The 17,294-nt window shown below is 47.8% G+C and overlaps 2 gene segments (V, D, J or C); both read left to right on the top strand.

Annotated features, from left to right (window-relative positions):
- Positions 1-17,294, top strand: part of LOC122232563 — a 1,057,381-nt gene that overhangs the window by 167,406 nt on the left and 872,681 nt on the right.
- LOC122232696 lies at positions 1,332-17,292 on the top strand. The segment is given in 4 exon segments: positions 1,332-1,393; positions 1,508-1,854; positions 8,591-8,671; positions 17,194-17,292. Coding segments are annotated over 4 exon segments (573 nt in total).

The following is a 17,294-nucleotide window of genomic DNA, read 5'->3' as shown; positions in this document are numbered from 1 at the left end:
TTCCACGTCCCTCCAAAACCGATGAGGGGATTCCACGTCCCTCCAAAGACGACGGCCTCACGCTGACCAGCGGGAGCAACCCGCCTCGTCTCAGACCTTTGAGGGGATTCCACGTCCCTCCAGAAGGGAGAATCGGAATGTCTTCCGAAACTCCCGGCCCGTGGTCCTCCAGTGCGTCCACTTAGACTGCGTCGGGCACTACCAGAATTCCAGAAGTGAGCTCACACAGAAAAGACAGAACAAACAGACAGATACTAACCGTGGCCAGTCAGGCTCTCCGGGTCGGGGGTCCCTCGGGGGTCTTGGGGATCCCGGACGAGCCCCCAAATGTTATGCCCAGAATTTGTGATCCCCAAAGACCACTAGGGAGCCGAGTCCGATGCAAAAGCAAAAGAACCTTTATTCGAGCTAGCTCGAGCTCAATCCCCTACCTGCACCGACGCAGCGGTGAGATACCAGGGAGAGAGAGCGAGTTTCAAAAGCACAAAGGTTTTATAGGGGTCTAGGGGCAGTTGGTGAGGTAATGGCTGTGGCCTCAGCCGATTGGCTGGGGAAGGGTCGTGGCCTCGGCCGATTGGCTGGGGAAGGGTCGGAGTCCTGTTACACAGGTCGCTGGGCGTGTTTTGACCAGGAAGTTTGAACGGGTGAGCGGGAGGTTACTCAAGGGGAGGAGGCGCAGTCTGAGGTTTCTGTGATTTTCCCGGAAAAGGGGTCATGTCGGGGACATAGTCACTCAAGGTGGAGAACACAGAACAAGATGGAGTCGGCCGGCGTAGGCCCGCCCTTTCAGAACCCATGGCTTTAATACACAGGAGATGGAGCCCTATCTGTGAACCAGACACTGATGTGTGGAGATAGACAGGGACCTGGTGAGTCACAGAAACCCGCTGGGCTCACAGGGCTTTGGCCATCGTGAAGTCTGTGCCCTGTGACCAGCACGGGGAGCTGTGGGACTGCCCCGTGGTCCTTACACAGTTGCTCGGTGAGGGCCATTCACTCAAGACTCTGGGCCTGGAGGCAGGGCCCTGTGTGACCTGAGGGGACTCAGGGAGGGGGGGACCTGAGGGGACTCAGCAGCTGTGTCCCCTCCAGCCTAGCAGAGTCCCCTGAGCAGGGACCTGTGTGTTGCCTCAGCAGGTGCTTCCTCCCAGTCCTATCTCTGGGGTTGAAAGCAACCTCCATTCATCTCAGTATGTGGTATGAGATGAGTTCCAGCACAAGGGAGGGGCTGGGCAGTCACTGGATGGGACCCATTTGCATGGACAGTCCCTCCTGTGGCAGAGGGTGGAGGAGAAAAGGAGGCTTGGGGCAGCCCAGCCCACTGTGGGGACCAGAAGCTGTGCTACCATGGACTGGACTCCTCTCCTCCTCATGCTCCTGTCTCACTGCACAGGTTGGGACAGGCCCGGGGACACAGGGAGCCCCCAAATCTCTATTCCTGTGCTCAGAGTCCTGAGAATTCCTTTTTCCATTTCTAGCTTCATCACCCATGATTATCTGTTTGCAGGTTCCCTGTCCCAGCCTGTGCTGACCCAGCCGCCCTCCCTGTCTGCATCTCCGGGAACAACAGCCAGACTCACCTGCGCCCTGAGCAGTGGCTACAATGTTGGCGGCTACTACATAAATTGGTTCCAGCAGAAGCCAGGGAGCCCTCCCCGGTATCTCCTGTACTACTACTCAGACTCAGATAAGCACCAGGGCCCCGGGGTCCCCAGCCGCTTCTCCGGGTCCAAAGATGCCTCGGCCAATGTGGGGCTTCTGCTCATCTCTGGGCCACAGCCTGAGGATGAGGCTGACTATTACTGTGCTACATATCATGGCAGTGTTACTCACAGTGACTCAGATAACCAGGAAGTGAGATAAAAACCTCTGGGTCCACAGATTTTGTCTCCAAGCCTCTTTTATTGAGAAGCTTCTGTGGAGGATCCTATAGGGGAGAGTCCTCTGTGGTGAGACCTGTCCTTGAGGAGGTTGAAGTGACACACAAGAAATTTAATAGTGAACATATGGGAATCAACATAGACCTAGAAAGTCAAAAGACACGCAGGCAAAACGAGATCTATGTTTTTGTGAATTACATGGAAGGAGGTAGGGGTCTAGTATTCAATGCAAAGAAATGCACTTCACAGACAGAAGAAGAAGAGTAGAGTAGATGTTTCATAAACAATGTGTGCAGGGCCCCTGGGAAATGATGGGACACAGAGGACTGTGACCAAACAGGCTTTGCTGGGTCCCCGTCTGCCCCACCTCGTTCATATCCTAGTGCAGTTGTCTGTGGTGCCAGCTGTCTTCCTGGGGCAGCTGCCCCCCCTGAATGTTTCAGTCAGTTGAAGAGACATGAAGAGCTTTTCCTGAGTGTATGGGCATCAACTGCTTTTTAACTCATGATAGTATTCATGTCAGTGTGGCCCATCCAGGGGTGGCCTGTCTTGTGCCCTGTAGTTCTAGTAAAAAGTTGCTAAGGCCAAGGTCAAAACGTTGCTGCCTGTGTTCTCCTCTAGGATTTTGATGGTTTCCCGTCTCACATTTAGGCCTTGCATCCATTTTGATTTTATTTTTGTATAGAAAAATAAGTGTAAGAAAGTGTTCCAGTTCTATTCTTCCGCATGTTTCTGTCCAGTTTTACCCCATGCCATTTGTTGAAAAGACTGTCTTTTTTCCATTGGATATTCTCTCCTGGTTTGTCGGACATGAACTGGCCATATATTTGGGTTTTCTATTCTGTTCCATTGATCTCTGTGCCTGTCCTGTGCCAGTAACCATACCGTCCTGATGACTCCAGCTCTGTAATCCAGCTTGAAGTCCGGAATCAGAGTCTCTTTAAATAGATGCTATATTATATTCACAGGCTATAAAATACAGACCCTGCTAAATATTTAATGTTATCAAGCTCTTGTGACTCCAGCGTGGCTTTGAGGCCGGTGACCTCAGTGTGATCTCCCTGTTTGCCTGGGTGACAGTCTCATGTTGCTGGACATGTGATGCCGCTGTTTCTGTCCTCATTTCCAGCAGCTTCCTTTCTTCAATGAATACAATTTGGTTCCCTCTGTTCCTTTCTACCCTGATGTCTAATTTGGTATCTGTTCAGACTCTGGTCACTTCATTCAGTACTTGTTTTATCCTATGTAGTTCAAGGTTTATTTTCTCATTTTCTGTTCTGAGGATGAAAATTCATAGCCTGAGGTCCAGTCAATCACCTCCTTGTGTCCCACGTGGGGACACACCCTTCCGCGTCCTGTGCTGTGCCACAGCTGTCCCTTCAGTGTCCCCAACCAGCTCTCGCTGTCACAAATTTTGCCTTCCCACAGAGCAAAATCTCTAATGAGCAGCGCTGATGGCAGGCAAAGCCTGGATAAAAAGTCTTTGGGAACATGGAGGGGAGATCACATGATGGCTCCATAGAGGTCCCTGCTGGATGCTCAGGCCCCGCTCTGTCCTCACACCTGCAAAAGCCTCATCTGAATTTGCTGAGTCCTGTCTGCCCTGCTCCAGACGGGCCTCACATCCTCACACTCTGTGTCCTCCTCTGTGAAGGTGTGTGTCCCTAGGCGAGCTCCTGTTCACACTCTACTCCCAGAGGCAGCTTGCCTCCTCTGAGCCTGTCACGGGGACAGATCCCTTCTGCTGTCTGCTCCCTTTGTCCTTTCTTCAGCTCCACAGTGGTTCACAGGCTCCCCTTGGTCAGGTCTGATCACGTCCCTCCCGCTAGTCCCCTGTCCACAGAGGAAGCCCAGTCAGGGAAGGCTCACCAGGACTGCACTTCCGTCCTTCCCTGGAAGATCACTCTCATCTGGTAGAAATACAGCCACCAGGGAAGTGGATGAAGGAGGGGTTTGGGGGGAGCAGGTAAAAAGGAGAGGTTTGCCCAGAGAACCACGGGAGGTGCTGTGAGATGGTGTCTAGAGGTTTCTGCAGGCCACGTGCTCCCAGCTGGGCAGCCCTCCACTGACGGTAGGCCCAAAGACTGGGCTTTTTACTTTCCGTGGGGACTGGGAAAGATTGTTCTCTCTGGGCCTGGCAGAGTCCCCTGCACAGGGGCCTGTGTCTAGTCCTAGGAACTGCTTCCTCCGGGCCCACTCATGGGGAAAACAGCTGCATAAGGCAGGCTCCCTTTCCAAGGGCTTCAGGCATAGTGAAGGCACATGGGGGAGAGGCAGGGGTGGTCTCAGTTGCATGTGAAGCCTCTCTGAGAAGGCCACAGGTAGCAGATAAGAGAGGCCTGGGACATCCCAGTCCCAGCCCTGTGGCCTAATAAGGGTCTGTGTCATTATGGCCTGGACCCATGTCCCCCTTATGCTCCTCTGTCACTGCGCAGGTAAGGACAGACCTCAGCACTCTAGGGTTGGCCTCCAGCCTGAGTCAGAATCCTCTGGCTCACATCCTCCAGTGTCTATACTCTGTCCCTTCTCCTCATTCTGATGTGTCTGTGTTTATACTTCCCTGTCCCAGCCTGTGCTGACCCAGCTGTTCTCCCTCTCCGCATCTCCAGAAACAATTGCCAGACTCGGTTGAACCCTGAGCAGAGACAGGAGTGTTGGTGGTTATAACATCTTCTGGTACCAGCAGGAGGCAGGGAGCCCTCTCCGGTCTTTCTGTTCTACTACTCAGACTCATACAAGCAGCTGGGACCTGGGGTCTCCAGTCATATCTCTGGATCCAAAGATGTCTCCACTAATACAGAAATTTTGCCCACGTCTGGGCTGCAGCTTGAGGACGAGGCTGACTATTACTGTGCTACAGCTCATGGCAGTGGGAACGGCTATCGTTACTCACAGCGTCTCAGATAAGGAGGAAGTGATGTAAGACCCCTGGATCCACAGACCTCGGCTTCAGCCTCTTTTCATTGAGAAACTTATGTGGAGGCACAAGCAGGGGTTACATAACTTCAGGAAGATCTGTCCTTGAACAGAGGAAAGAGACATACCCAGGTTATGCCTGCAACGCGGGACAGCACAGGGCATCCCAGGAAGACACTGACATTGACGTAACACAGCCCAACTTCACGTCCCCGTGGGGTCTGGATGATAAACACGAATAAATACTGCATCTGTAACTGAACGTGCTACCCAGCAAACATTCATCCACACATCAGTTCCACCATCTCATTCCATAAAGTGTGACCTTGTGTCACTACTGACGCATCCACAGCTGACATATTGACAATAACCCTGGTCATAGACACAGTCTCTTCTCTCTGAATCAGCTACACTTGAACTTGGACCAGACTCTACAGACTCTTCCTGATAACACTCCCCACACCCTCCCTTCTTTTCTCCTCTCTGCTCCCTCATCTCTCAGGCTTAGGCCTTCAGTCTCTCCATCTGGCTCTTCAGGTAGGAACTCCGTCTCCATGTTAGGATTTCAGAGGGAACTGGAAATGATCTTGCTGTAGTTTTCCAGTCTCCAGGGCCCAACTCTAGGGAGGAGAATGACCAGAAGATAGAGCTGTGTGAATCCTCTCATATTCTCCTTCCTGCTTCTGTCACTTGACAAGGCCCGGACTTCTGATTGAGGGAAGCGTTAAAAGGTCTGCTCTCAAAGGAGCCACAATTGCCTAATAAATCCTCCTCCAGTAGAAAAGGCTTTAAGAAACTGACTTTTAAATTAAAAATCCTGGGCCCTCAGATGGAGAGCCATCCCTCAGTGTGTGGAGAAGCCTTAAGAGGATTTAAGGGCAACTTGGCCTCATTTTTGGTCACATATGCGCATGCACGCGCCCACGTACAAACACACACACACACGCGCGCGCGCACGCGCACGCACACACACACACACACAGAACTCCCTCCTGAGTCTATATTGTCCTGGACTCTGCAATTTCTGGGCTTCTTTGTCTCTCCAGAAGTCATGGTCAACCTGAGCTCACCCAGCCATTCTCAGTAAAACAGCCTCCAGGAGGCAGAACCCCAACCAGCATGAAACCCAGTGACATCGAGTGTAACTGAGGTCCTGTCACCAGGGCAGGATGTGCCCTGATCATCTGCTTTCTGGGACAAGTTTATGCTCAGGAATCCCAGGGCAAGTCTCCATCCATTGGGCAGTTCACCCCCCAACCATCTCTGGGCTCCAGTCACTGCCTGAGGCTGATCAGTAGATTGATTCTGAGACAGCAGAGTCAGTGCTGCTCCCATGGAGCTCAAGGCTCATGAGGACATAACACAGGCCCTCCCTGTACTCTCAGGGCTGGCTTCACTCCCCCAGACACTCCAGTGAACCCCCAGCCAGAATGGACCTGTACTGAAAAGTCTGTCCCAACTGAGGGCCACAGGGACTGTGACTTCAGGGACACAGCGCTCCTTATCTCCACCTCACCTGGAGTCACAAGTGGGATCTTCGAAAGAATTTTCTGGATCAGATTGGTCTTGGGTAATAGAAATTCATTCCTCTAGTCACCGGAAACTGAGTTATTACTCTATTGTGAACTTGCTGGACACAAGATACAGTGACTATTGTTCTACCCACCCCTGAGATGAGTCTGACCCCTAAGCATCCATCCTGGAAGCTCTGTGTGTTAATTCCATCACTGAGGTGGGTCTGAAGTTCACAGGAACTAGCTCTTCATGGTGTTTACCTGGGCACCACGTTGGGCTTTCCTACTCCTACTTGCAGGACAAGACCTAGTGTACAAAACTCACAATTAAAATAATAATAATAAAAACAATAATAAGTGAAATGATTTAGAAACAAGTTTATAGACCTCTATTCAACTGAGAACCAAAAGTCATATCATTTCATTATTTTTTCATCCATCTTTTTTCAACTACTATTTCAGTCCATATTGTCTCAGCAATAAGCACGAATCTGTGAAAATACACTGGTGATTAAATACCTGCATCTTCCCGTTGACAGTGTCGTTGAGTTTAAATATTCTTACTGAGCTGAATGTTGTATAAAATCACCCACGTTCATTTTGAGCTAACAGTTGTCCAAATGGTGACAGACACATGAAGTCTGTGACGAGGTCCCCGTCAGAGCACCCACGGCTGTCACTCCTTCCCTCCTGGAGCTTCCTGCAGGTTTGCCCTTCGTGTTCTGAGGTCAGAGCCACACTCGGGCTCCTGCAGTCTTGGGTCTGTGTGCTGGGGGACAGATTCTAGGAGGGAATCACTAACCACAGTGTGTGGAGAACTGTTGTTTCATGGAGGTGGAAGTAGTGACACACGACGAAGATGGTCAGTGTGTAACCCCCCTAGGAAGGCACACGAGGGCGTCTACCCACAACCTGGAGAAAAGGGCTCCCTGTCTCTTCAGTGCTGAGGGAGCTTCTGGGAAAGAGAACTCTGAGCCCAGAGAGGAACCAGGGAAGAGGGAAGAAATCAGCCTCCTGCACAGAACTGGCCATGTGTCAATGTGGACCCGTCGCTGCTCTGGCCCTGATCCTCATCTGTGTGGTTGTGCCAGAATCACCACCTCAGTCCTGCCCCATCAACAGCCAAGGGAACCGTGGACAGACTCACTACGTGGAGCCTGAGTAGAGCAAAGTGCACCCTGAGGTGATGGGAGGTCACATAGCAGGCATCCGGCCTGGCCTGAAGGAATGGGACAGTGGACAGAGCAGTGGGGAGGCAGGAGCTCTCTTTGATGGGCTCTGGTCGCCATGCCACATAACGCTGTGTCCAGGCCTGGACACCAGGGGGTGCTCATCACTTGTGTCTGAGGAGTCAGGGATGGCCAGAGCTGGGAGTTTCCACCTGCCACTGCCTGTGCCCTCTGATCATGGGTCACAGCTGTGACGTTCCCACTCCTAGCTCTACATAGCACCTCTCTTGCTCACCCCCCGGACATCCTCAGGCAGAGGCACCTAAAGCAGGACCAGTTAGGGGGCAGAGAGCTGGGGTCTCATTTGCATGGATGGGCCCTCTGGAAGGGAGATATTGGGGGCGGCTCTTCTGCAGTGAGACCACAAAAGGCAGGATCAGTGATGACCCCCACCATGGCCTGGTCACCTGTCTTGCTCACCCTCCTCACTCTCTGCACAGGTAACTGTATGCAGGGATGGGGAAGGGGTCCTGGGAGGACACATGGACCCTGATCCCCCTCTTGCCTCCAGATCCCAGCATCCCCCTCTCTTTGTCTCTCCCACTCCTAGGGTCCTGGGAAGACGTTGGGCCCTGTCTGTGCTGACTCAGCCAGCCTCATTGTTTGTCTGGGTCCCTGGGACAGACAGTCACCATCTCCTGCACTGGAAGTGCCAACAACATCGTATTCTTAAATTTTTGTTTATGTTTATTTATTTTTGATAGACACAGAGAGACAGAGAACAAGTGGGGGAGAGACAGAGACAGAGGGAGACACAGAATCTGAAGCAGGATCCAGGCTCCAAGCTGTCAGCACCGAGCCCGACGTGGGGCTCGAACCCACAATCCGCGAGATCATGACCTGAGCGGAAGTTGGACGCTTAACCGACTGAGCCACCCAGGTGCCCCAACAACATCGGTATTCTTGGTGTGAGCCGGTACCAACAGCTCCCAAGAAAGGCTGCCTCAAACTCCTCATCTATGATAATAGCAAACGACTCTCAGGGCTCCGTGACTGATTTTCTGGCTGCAGGTCTGATGACTCAGACTCTCTGACCATCACTGGGCTCCAGGCTGAGGACAAGGCTGATTATTACTGCCAGTCCTTTGACTACTGTATCAGTGTTCATCCAGTGCTCCAGGCCTGTGGGGAAGTGAGATAAAAACCTGTCCCACAGCAATGGGACTTGCCATCCAACCCTGACTTTTTGGCCAAGTCAGCTGTTTCTTTGTTTGTTTGATATAAACCGGGGTCTGAGACCCGCTCCAGGGAATATGTCTGTCTACAAAGTCTTTCCACATTCTTTTAAATTTCGGCTTGAAGCCTGTCCTTGGAAGCAATATCGTGTGATTTTTTTTCAAATTTAGCATATAGTCCAGGATGTCACTGGCAGGCTGCCTTAAGGGTAGAGTCCGTGACAGGTCAGGGCAGAAATAGGGACACCAAATGCAGCTCGGTCTGAGTCAGGACACATCAGGAGAGTCCAATACGTGTCTGGTAACAACAGCTACCGCAAATGTGCTCCCAAATACTCATCTATTATGATGGTTAGACCCTCTAGGGACCCTGCTCCTCCCTGCCCCTCCTGGGACAGCATCTCGGGCTCACACAGAGCCCCAGGCCCATGAGAACTGAAAGCAGAACCCCTTTCTCATCTGCTGGGAGGGCGAGGCCCCAGCAGCTGCTCAGGTTCAGCCTGTGACTTCTGCTTCTGATGCTCCTGCTGCTGCCGCCATGGGCTCAGGTGCACACAGCAGCGCCACCTGGGAGTGAGGGCTCTGCCTTTCCTTAAGCCCCTTCCTAGACAAAGGGACTCAAGGGACACAGAAAACTCATCTCACCCATTAGGTTGAGACACAGGTCTCTTGTCACTAAAGTTCATGGACTGGGGTCCAGTGTGCCCCTTTCCCACCTGACCTCTCAGGATCTAGCATCTCCATCTTTGGCCATTTACCTATTTCTGGAAGTTTCCAGACCTGTGTAATCCTCTTATTAATCTTCACTAGGAATGCCTGTTCTTTTTGCTCTTTGGGGTGATTTCTTCTGTCACTGTTGCACCAGCCCTGGAGTATCTATGGGTGAATTGTGTTTTGCGGTCTTTTGAAATGAGTTCCTGTCCGTTCCCATCAGTGCTGAGATCCAACCAGTGATTTTTGTTATCCACTTGCATTGTTAATACTTACTTGCAGAAGGATGTTGAATGATAATGGTGTTTAGGTCACGTTAGCCTATTCACCTTGTAGAAATGTCCTTCCCACCCTCACCCCATTAGGTAATTTCCTGGCTGTGGGACTGAGTTCTATGTGTGTGGGAGAGAGTGTCTTATCACAGTATAAATGTCTCTGTTGCCATTTTATGTGTTTTCTATCAGGACTTTTCTTTCAATTTTGTAAAGGATCTTTTGTGTTCTAGTGAGATAATGATTTTCATCTGTTGATTTACAAATACGATGTCTTAGAGGATTTATCAACATATAATTCCACTCTATGTTTGCAATAAATCACATATGGTCCCAATGTAAGATTATTTTAGTCTGATAATGGAATCTCACTGCTGATATTTTACTTAGAGGATTTGCTTCCATATTTTATAATTTCCACAATTTTCATTTTTCTGTATTTTGTATATCAAGTGTATGGATCATTGCGACAATTCTTTCTATAGTAATTTAAATTGTCCTTTGTTATTCATGATATATATATATACATATATATGTGTATATGTATATATACACATATATATACATATACATATATATACATATATATACATATACATATACATATTTATATACATATATATACATATATATACATATATACATGTATATATGTATATATGTATATATATATGTATATATATATTTATATATATGTATATATGTATATATACATATACATATACATATACACATACATATATATACATATACATATATATGTATATATATATATTTGTTTGTTTGATATATATCAAATGAAACTATGGTCCCTGAAGGTTGTTGGTGTTTTTCGTGAAGTTAACCACATCTTACACATTTTTGTGGAAGAGTTCCTAATAATGTTGTCTATTTTATTCTAAGGAAAGTGGTCTGCTTTTCATTTTTTTAATGGAACCATTTTTACTTCCTAGTAAAGTACGCTTTTAAATTATTCTTATTAGACGTTAACAGTATGATTTTTTCACTTTTGATTTTTGTCCACATGCCATTTCTCATTCCCATACTTGTGTATTATCCATTTTCATGCAACGGTTAGTAAGTGAATTGTTCCCTCATTTAAAAACCTGATTTTGCAGTACCGATTAGATTTATATACAGATTATGATTCCGGGGACACTAGGGGGTGCTGTGCCTGACAAGAGAGCAGGGACTGATGCCCACCTCTCCCATACATGGGAAGAGCCTGAGCCTGCTTCAGTGGGACTGGGAACAATGACCCCACCCATGTGTGACTCTTCTGCACTGTGACTCCTGTAACCCATGGAGAAACCAGATGCTGGTCCTACCTCAGGCCTTCGGAAACCTGGTCATCTATTCCTTCTCTCTGTGACTAGAACCATCACCAGCACAGAGTGACGCAGGGACCAGCACGGGGAATGGCAGCCCCCTATTCGCATGAATGACTCCGTTCCCAAGAATGAAAGGAAAAAAGGAATGGGATCCTGTCCCCAGTCCCCAGGGTGGCCCTCAGGAGGCTGTGCTGTCATATTTCTGATACGGCTCCATGTTACTTTGCAAAATACAATGCGTATGAGAACACTCCTTGCTACCCAAGTGCCGCTCAGAGAGGAGCTCCTGCCCTCACTTGCAGGAGGTGGTTCCCCCCCCCCGGACCGAGCCCCACCCTATTCACTATTCCAGAACTGCCATCTGCTCCTACTCTGGAATCCAGAGCAGCAGGAGCTGCAAAGTCAGCACAATTACGGTCCCTGCCCAGGTGACCAAATGTCAGGGAGGGCAGGTGGGGACGGGAATCTTCTGATGGGAAGAGAGGCTGTAGGGTGTCCTGAGAGGAGTGAGGAGGTGGAAGTCCTTCAAAATGGGAGACACAGGTAAGTGACAGATGACAGCTTGTTCAGCTCACAAGGGCATCTCTGACCTGAGAGTAGCCTGAGCAGTGACTGGATCAATCTTCTTGCAGGTTCTCTGTGCCCGTCCAGCTTCTTCATGCCCTCAGCCCTTCCTTTCACCATATTCTGCAGGCTCCTCAGACAGCTCTCTTGCGGAGGGGCAGGGGCTCTGTGTGGAGAGTGTGGGATGAACCAGGCAGAGGGGGTCCTTTCTCTCTGCCTTAGAGGTTCCTCCCTCCCCCTTCACTTCCTTGTTTCACCTTCTCTCCTCTCCAGGGCATCCCCAAATCTTTGAGCTCCTTCCCATCTGGTGACTGACCCATTTCCTTTCACTCTAATCACTTGTCATCCCTAGGTGGGACAGACCCACATATCTCAGGAAGGACTGATGATATTTGGCAACCTCCTCTCCTAAGGATTCACATAAGTGGTCTCCATGACCCCTCAACATGAAATACCCTGAACTTTTGTCTGTGCACATGTCATACCCTACTGACACCTACGTATTTTAGATATTAACATACATTTCAAATACGATCTTGTATTTGAAAATTGCACTTTATTGGTCTTTTACTTATAGAGGACAAATACTGAATGATTTCTATAACTTGTGAAATTTTAATTGAAGATGTCTCAGTAATGCAGCACATGAGTCAATAAAATAAAAGTACAATTATCTGGGAATAACTTGTAATTTAAAATTTATAGGTAACTAAGTGCATAATCCCACTGTAAATATAAAAGAAAAGATGAATAACTGGAGTGGAATACGTTTTTTGTCTCCACCTTGAAATAATCCAACAGTCCAAGGTGGGTGTCAAAGCTGGAGGGCTTCTTTTAGATGATGTTGATCTAAGAGAAGAGGAATAAGGGTTCAGAGAGGAAGTGTGGGGAGATGCTGGAGGCTGGAGGAAGGAGTGAGAACTGGTCAGCCAGCAGAGAGGCGCTGGGTGCTGGGAGGTCTGGTGTCCTCTCCCAGGGGCCAAACCCTGAGGAAGCAGAGTTCTGGAAGCAGAGCTCTCCTCTCACTCCTGATAGAACCACTGGGTCAGGAACACAGGAGACAGGAACACAGAGCCGGCTCCTCCCTGACCCTCCGTGTTACTCCCCCATTGTACCCGTCAGAGAATAGTTGGTGCTTACGAAATCTATGTTTCACAAATAGCTAAAAAGTTCTGGAACATAGAAATGAAGTGTTTCTCAAACTTGAAAGGAAGTAAAGCTTTAGAATTTTCAGTTTCCATCATGAGTGGAGATGGCCTGGGTTCTATCTGGTTATTTACCTCCTCGTGTGCACAGTGTCTGCCATGTGAGATTGCTCATTTCATGGTCATGGAGGCAGAGCGTCACTTTCTCATTCCCTCCTGCTTCATTACTTGTTCCTACTGTTCCCACATAGGAAACAAACTCTTATTATAACCCTAAATGCTATCTATGTAGCATCTCCTACAAAAGTTCAAGTAGTAATTCTCTAGACTAATCAGGTGGCTTTCTCTATACCAACATTGAAGAAGCCCATAAGGATACTACAAAATTACTCCACTCAGGACAGCATCAAAAAGAACAAGACGTTTAGGAGTGAACTTAACCAAATGGCCAAAAGCCTTGGAATCGGAAAGCTACAAAAGATTGCTGAACATATTAAGCAGACTTACATATATGGGAAGACAGCACGTCCATAAGATGGATGACTTAATATTGTGAAGATATAACCAACACCATCCAAATCCATCTCCACATTCAGTGATGTCTCGCCAAGTGCTTACTGCCCCCAGTATAATCCAAAGAGGTCTACTGCTCACCCCCTCTGGTTCTTTGTTTGGAAAGATGTTGGATAAATGTCTGTTCTTTGGACTGAGATGTTAAACACCCAACCCTCATGAATTCCATGGAGTGCTGAACAAAAAATCTTGGTTAGGGTCCAATGCATGTAGAGCAACAGGTCATTACTACTCCAACATTTTCAGTGAAAGAGAAGTGGAGAACCCCTCAGAAGGGAAGAGGGCTCCATTTATATTAACGTTTTGTTTATGCCAGTACTCATACTGAATAAAATTATAAAACTGATATATCAAGTATATCAGAGTGTCAAATTTATAAGCATTTGTCAGGCTAAAGTTCAAGGGAAATTTGAACCCAGAAAAGTTATCAGGAACAGAAGACACATTTCTCTGACAGCATTCTATCCTCATGGCAAAGACAAGCATCAGAAGTCCTTGCGGTGTGGGTTGAAGGGACCTAGCAGGAGAATCTAACCCACAACAACAATGGTCAAACTGGAAGGCAAGTCCAAGTAGAATTATTTTGAGGCGTGAACCACCTTGGAACTCTAAGAACTTTAAGTCTTTCATTAGGTTCAAGATGACACTAGACTGGTTATGACCCCAGGCACCTCGAAGAGGCAAATTCTGATGTCAGGTAATACCTGGTAGCATTAACACTGTGCAATCGATACACCATGTATTTAACCACATGGAGGTCATTAGTGACCTGGAAAAAATACAACCAGTCCTAAAAAAGCACAGAGGGCACCTCTTCATCCCTCTGCACTCGTCAATGGCACCATTCTAGATCCCATTGCAAAAGTCTGGACACCATTCCAGGGGTGTTGGGAGGTGTCAGAAGGACTAGACCACTTAGTGTCTAAGCCCAGCAGGTGGCACTGTGGGACCTGTCCTGTTTGGACAGGCTTCTGGAGCTGACCAACTAGGGAACCACTCTAATAATTCTCGCACACTCGTCAGGCAGTGTCCTCACGGCAGTGTGACCCTGCAGGGACCCACATGAGCCCTCAGCTCTGACTCCCTCACTCCCATGTTTCATCCTCCAACCCCAAGGAGTCAATGCCCAGGTGGTGTTCAGGTAAGGACAGGTAATCCCACACCTGGAGAAGTTTGCATAATGAAAAAATCACCTGCAATATTCTCTGGTTCTAGAGCAAGGGACCCCTGGGGAGGGGAGGATGGGAATTCCAGCAACATATCCTCAGCCAGCAGAACTTGGGGCTTCCTTGGCCTGTCCTGATTTCTTTCTTTACCTCCTCTCACAGACAGGGAGTTAGCTTTAGGGCTGAAGAGAAAAGATGCTGGGTTGGCAGGTAGGGGAGCAACCTCCCCTGAAAGTATTCACGTGGCTTTCTTTCCATCATCTGTGCATGGCTAGTCATCACCCCCATTCTTTCTCACCTTGTAGCCTCCAGCTTTCCTTCAAGGGCCTCTGTCAGACTGTGCTACTTTGTCATCCAGGGCATCTGGGTCCTTGATAGGGGCAAAAAGAAATATATATATATATATATATATATATATATATATATATAAAATATTTATTATAAATAAATATTACATATTACAAAATTATGTATAATATATAAGCAATATATAAACACATTTTAAATGTGTAATATGTTATGTTGAATTATTACATGTGTAACTGTATTATATAACTATTAAATATAGGTATCTTATATAATATAAAACACTACAGATTGCATATACACATTATATGTATGTTCCATGTTGCAATTTACGTATCATATATTATAATTTATATATTTAAGTAATAGAACTTAGAGAGACAGGGAGAGGAAAATGAAGTTGCTGTCTCAGAACTAAGCTGAGTTCTTTCCACCCAGAGTGAAATTTAGAGACTGCCAGGTGTGTGGTCTCACAGAGGAAACTGGATTTGCAGCAAAATAATGAGATCACGAGGAATAACTTGCAAAGCCTTGAGTCTCAGAGCAGGAGTGAGCGGGTTCTTCTTATTTAGTCATCGGGATCGATATTCAGAAAAGGGACTTTGTCACCCTGCGAAAGGTGGCCATCGTGTCTCACGGGCACACTTAGAAAACAGGACCCTACCTGCATCCTAGGTTATGTCCGTGCAGCTTGCGCTCCTCCTCGTGTGGAGACTGACATTATAACGAAGCAGAAGTAACCGTCCCGCAAGGGGAAGGGGCCAGGGGCCTGCTCCCAGAGCCAGTATAAACTGGAGGAGGTTTGGGCTCCTGACCTGGGGAAAGGAATGCAGGGCCTTGCTTCCTCTGACACAGCGCTGGGAGTTTGCCCTCTGCTGTGTTGTCTCTGATGTGGTGAAGCACTTTCCTGGCCTGGTGGAGATTGTTAACCTTTGTATTCCCTTTGTTCCCTTAAAAACCCTTAATTACTGATGTGTTGTTGCATTTGTTTGTAATTCTGACTCATGTTAAAAGCCACTAGGGGTTAGCTGGATCTTTCTGTCCCTTCCAACTTCGTGAGGGACTCCAGGGACCTGGGTTCTTCTCCCACCTCCAGTTTTCCAATCCTTCCTGAAACATAGGCCTTCCCAGCAGGGAAGGATTTTCTGACTTGGGGTGCCTTAAGAATATCTGAGAGTTTCTTGGGTTGGCTCAGGGCTCCCTTCAAGGTCAGGGATCCCGGCTGATTAGTGTGACTCCCCAGTTTATTATGATAAATAAAGAATAAATTCATTAGTTTTCAAACTGCTACGATTTCAGTTGCTATTTCTAAGCAATATGATATTCGTCAATTATTTCTATATTTCATGGTGACTTATGGAAGCTGACATTGTATTTTTCAGATGTGTCAATTACTCCTTTTTGATTCTTCCTTTTGTCTTAAGTTTTAGATACTCCTTATATTTTACATTTGGTGCATATACAATTGTATCCTTTTTTTCCCAGTGTATCAAGGATTCCTTTGATAAATAGACACAAATCGATTGGGTAGGAACCTTTGGGTAATATAAATTGGCTGTCAAATACAGAGAAGGAGAAAGGCAAACAGCAACCATGCACATCATATGAAACAGTGTACCACAACTCTGAAATGAATAAAAATCATATTTTATTTCACACTGTGATGAGCACTGATCTTACACTTGCGGAAATTACTTTAATGTGGGTTGAATGAAAGAATGAATGAATGAATTGAATGAATGAATGAACGAATGAATGGTGCAGACTAAGCCCTCAGTCAAGGAGTTACAGTAACACCCCCATCTTTCCTATGGGGGAGGAAAGGCATCCTTCAGCCCTGGTCGTCTGTGATGTTTCCACACCTATCTAAATCATGGTTGCCATGTGACGCGGGGACAGCAGACCCCTCACCTGCCCTCCCACCTGACCTCACCTGTGTCAGTCAGGGCATCTCTGTCTCTCTGGGCATCAGCCTCCTTCCACAAGACCCTCTGGAACATCCCTCCATCTCCCATAGCTGAGGGTCCACTCTGTCACCTCCCTGTGTCCCACCCGGGGACATGTGTCATTCCCCCTTCCCTGTTTCCTCTGTTGTCATCTTTGTCCAGCTGACCCCCAGTGACATCTTCCAGGTCTCCTTGTCCCAAGTTCTGTCCTAGGATTTGCTGTGGAGCTAAATCTCTAATGAGTGGCATTGACCAGAGGCACAGCTGGGATTAAAGGTCTGAGACAAATGGAGGGAATAGCAGGGATCCCAGCAGTGATCCCTGTGGAGAATGAAATTCTCATTAAAAATAAGGAAATACACAAGAGGATGTCCATGCCCAGTTCTCACAGGAGAAGGAAGGAAAGCAGGAAGGAGGAAGACTTCTCTAATCAATGGTTCACTCAGATTTTGTCTATCCTTCCAGATCCTTTTCCCTGAGGTCATATTCCTGACCTGCAGCTCCCTCTCCAGTGACCTCATCCCCTCCTTTCCCAAGACCACCATGCAGTCCATGCTTCTGTGACC

This window comes from Panthera tigris, chromosome D3 (assembly GCF_018350195.1).
Source record: "Panthera tigris isolate Pti1 chromosome D3, P.tigris_Pti1_mat1.1, whole genome shotgun sequence".
NCBI lineage: Eukaryota > Metazoa > Chordata > Mammalia > Carnivora > Felidae > Panthera > Panthera tigris.
Note: the sequence above shows the minus strand (reverse complement) of the source record. Positions and strands in the feature narration are given on the sequence as shown.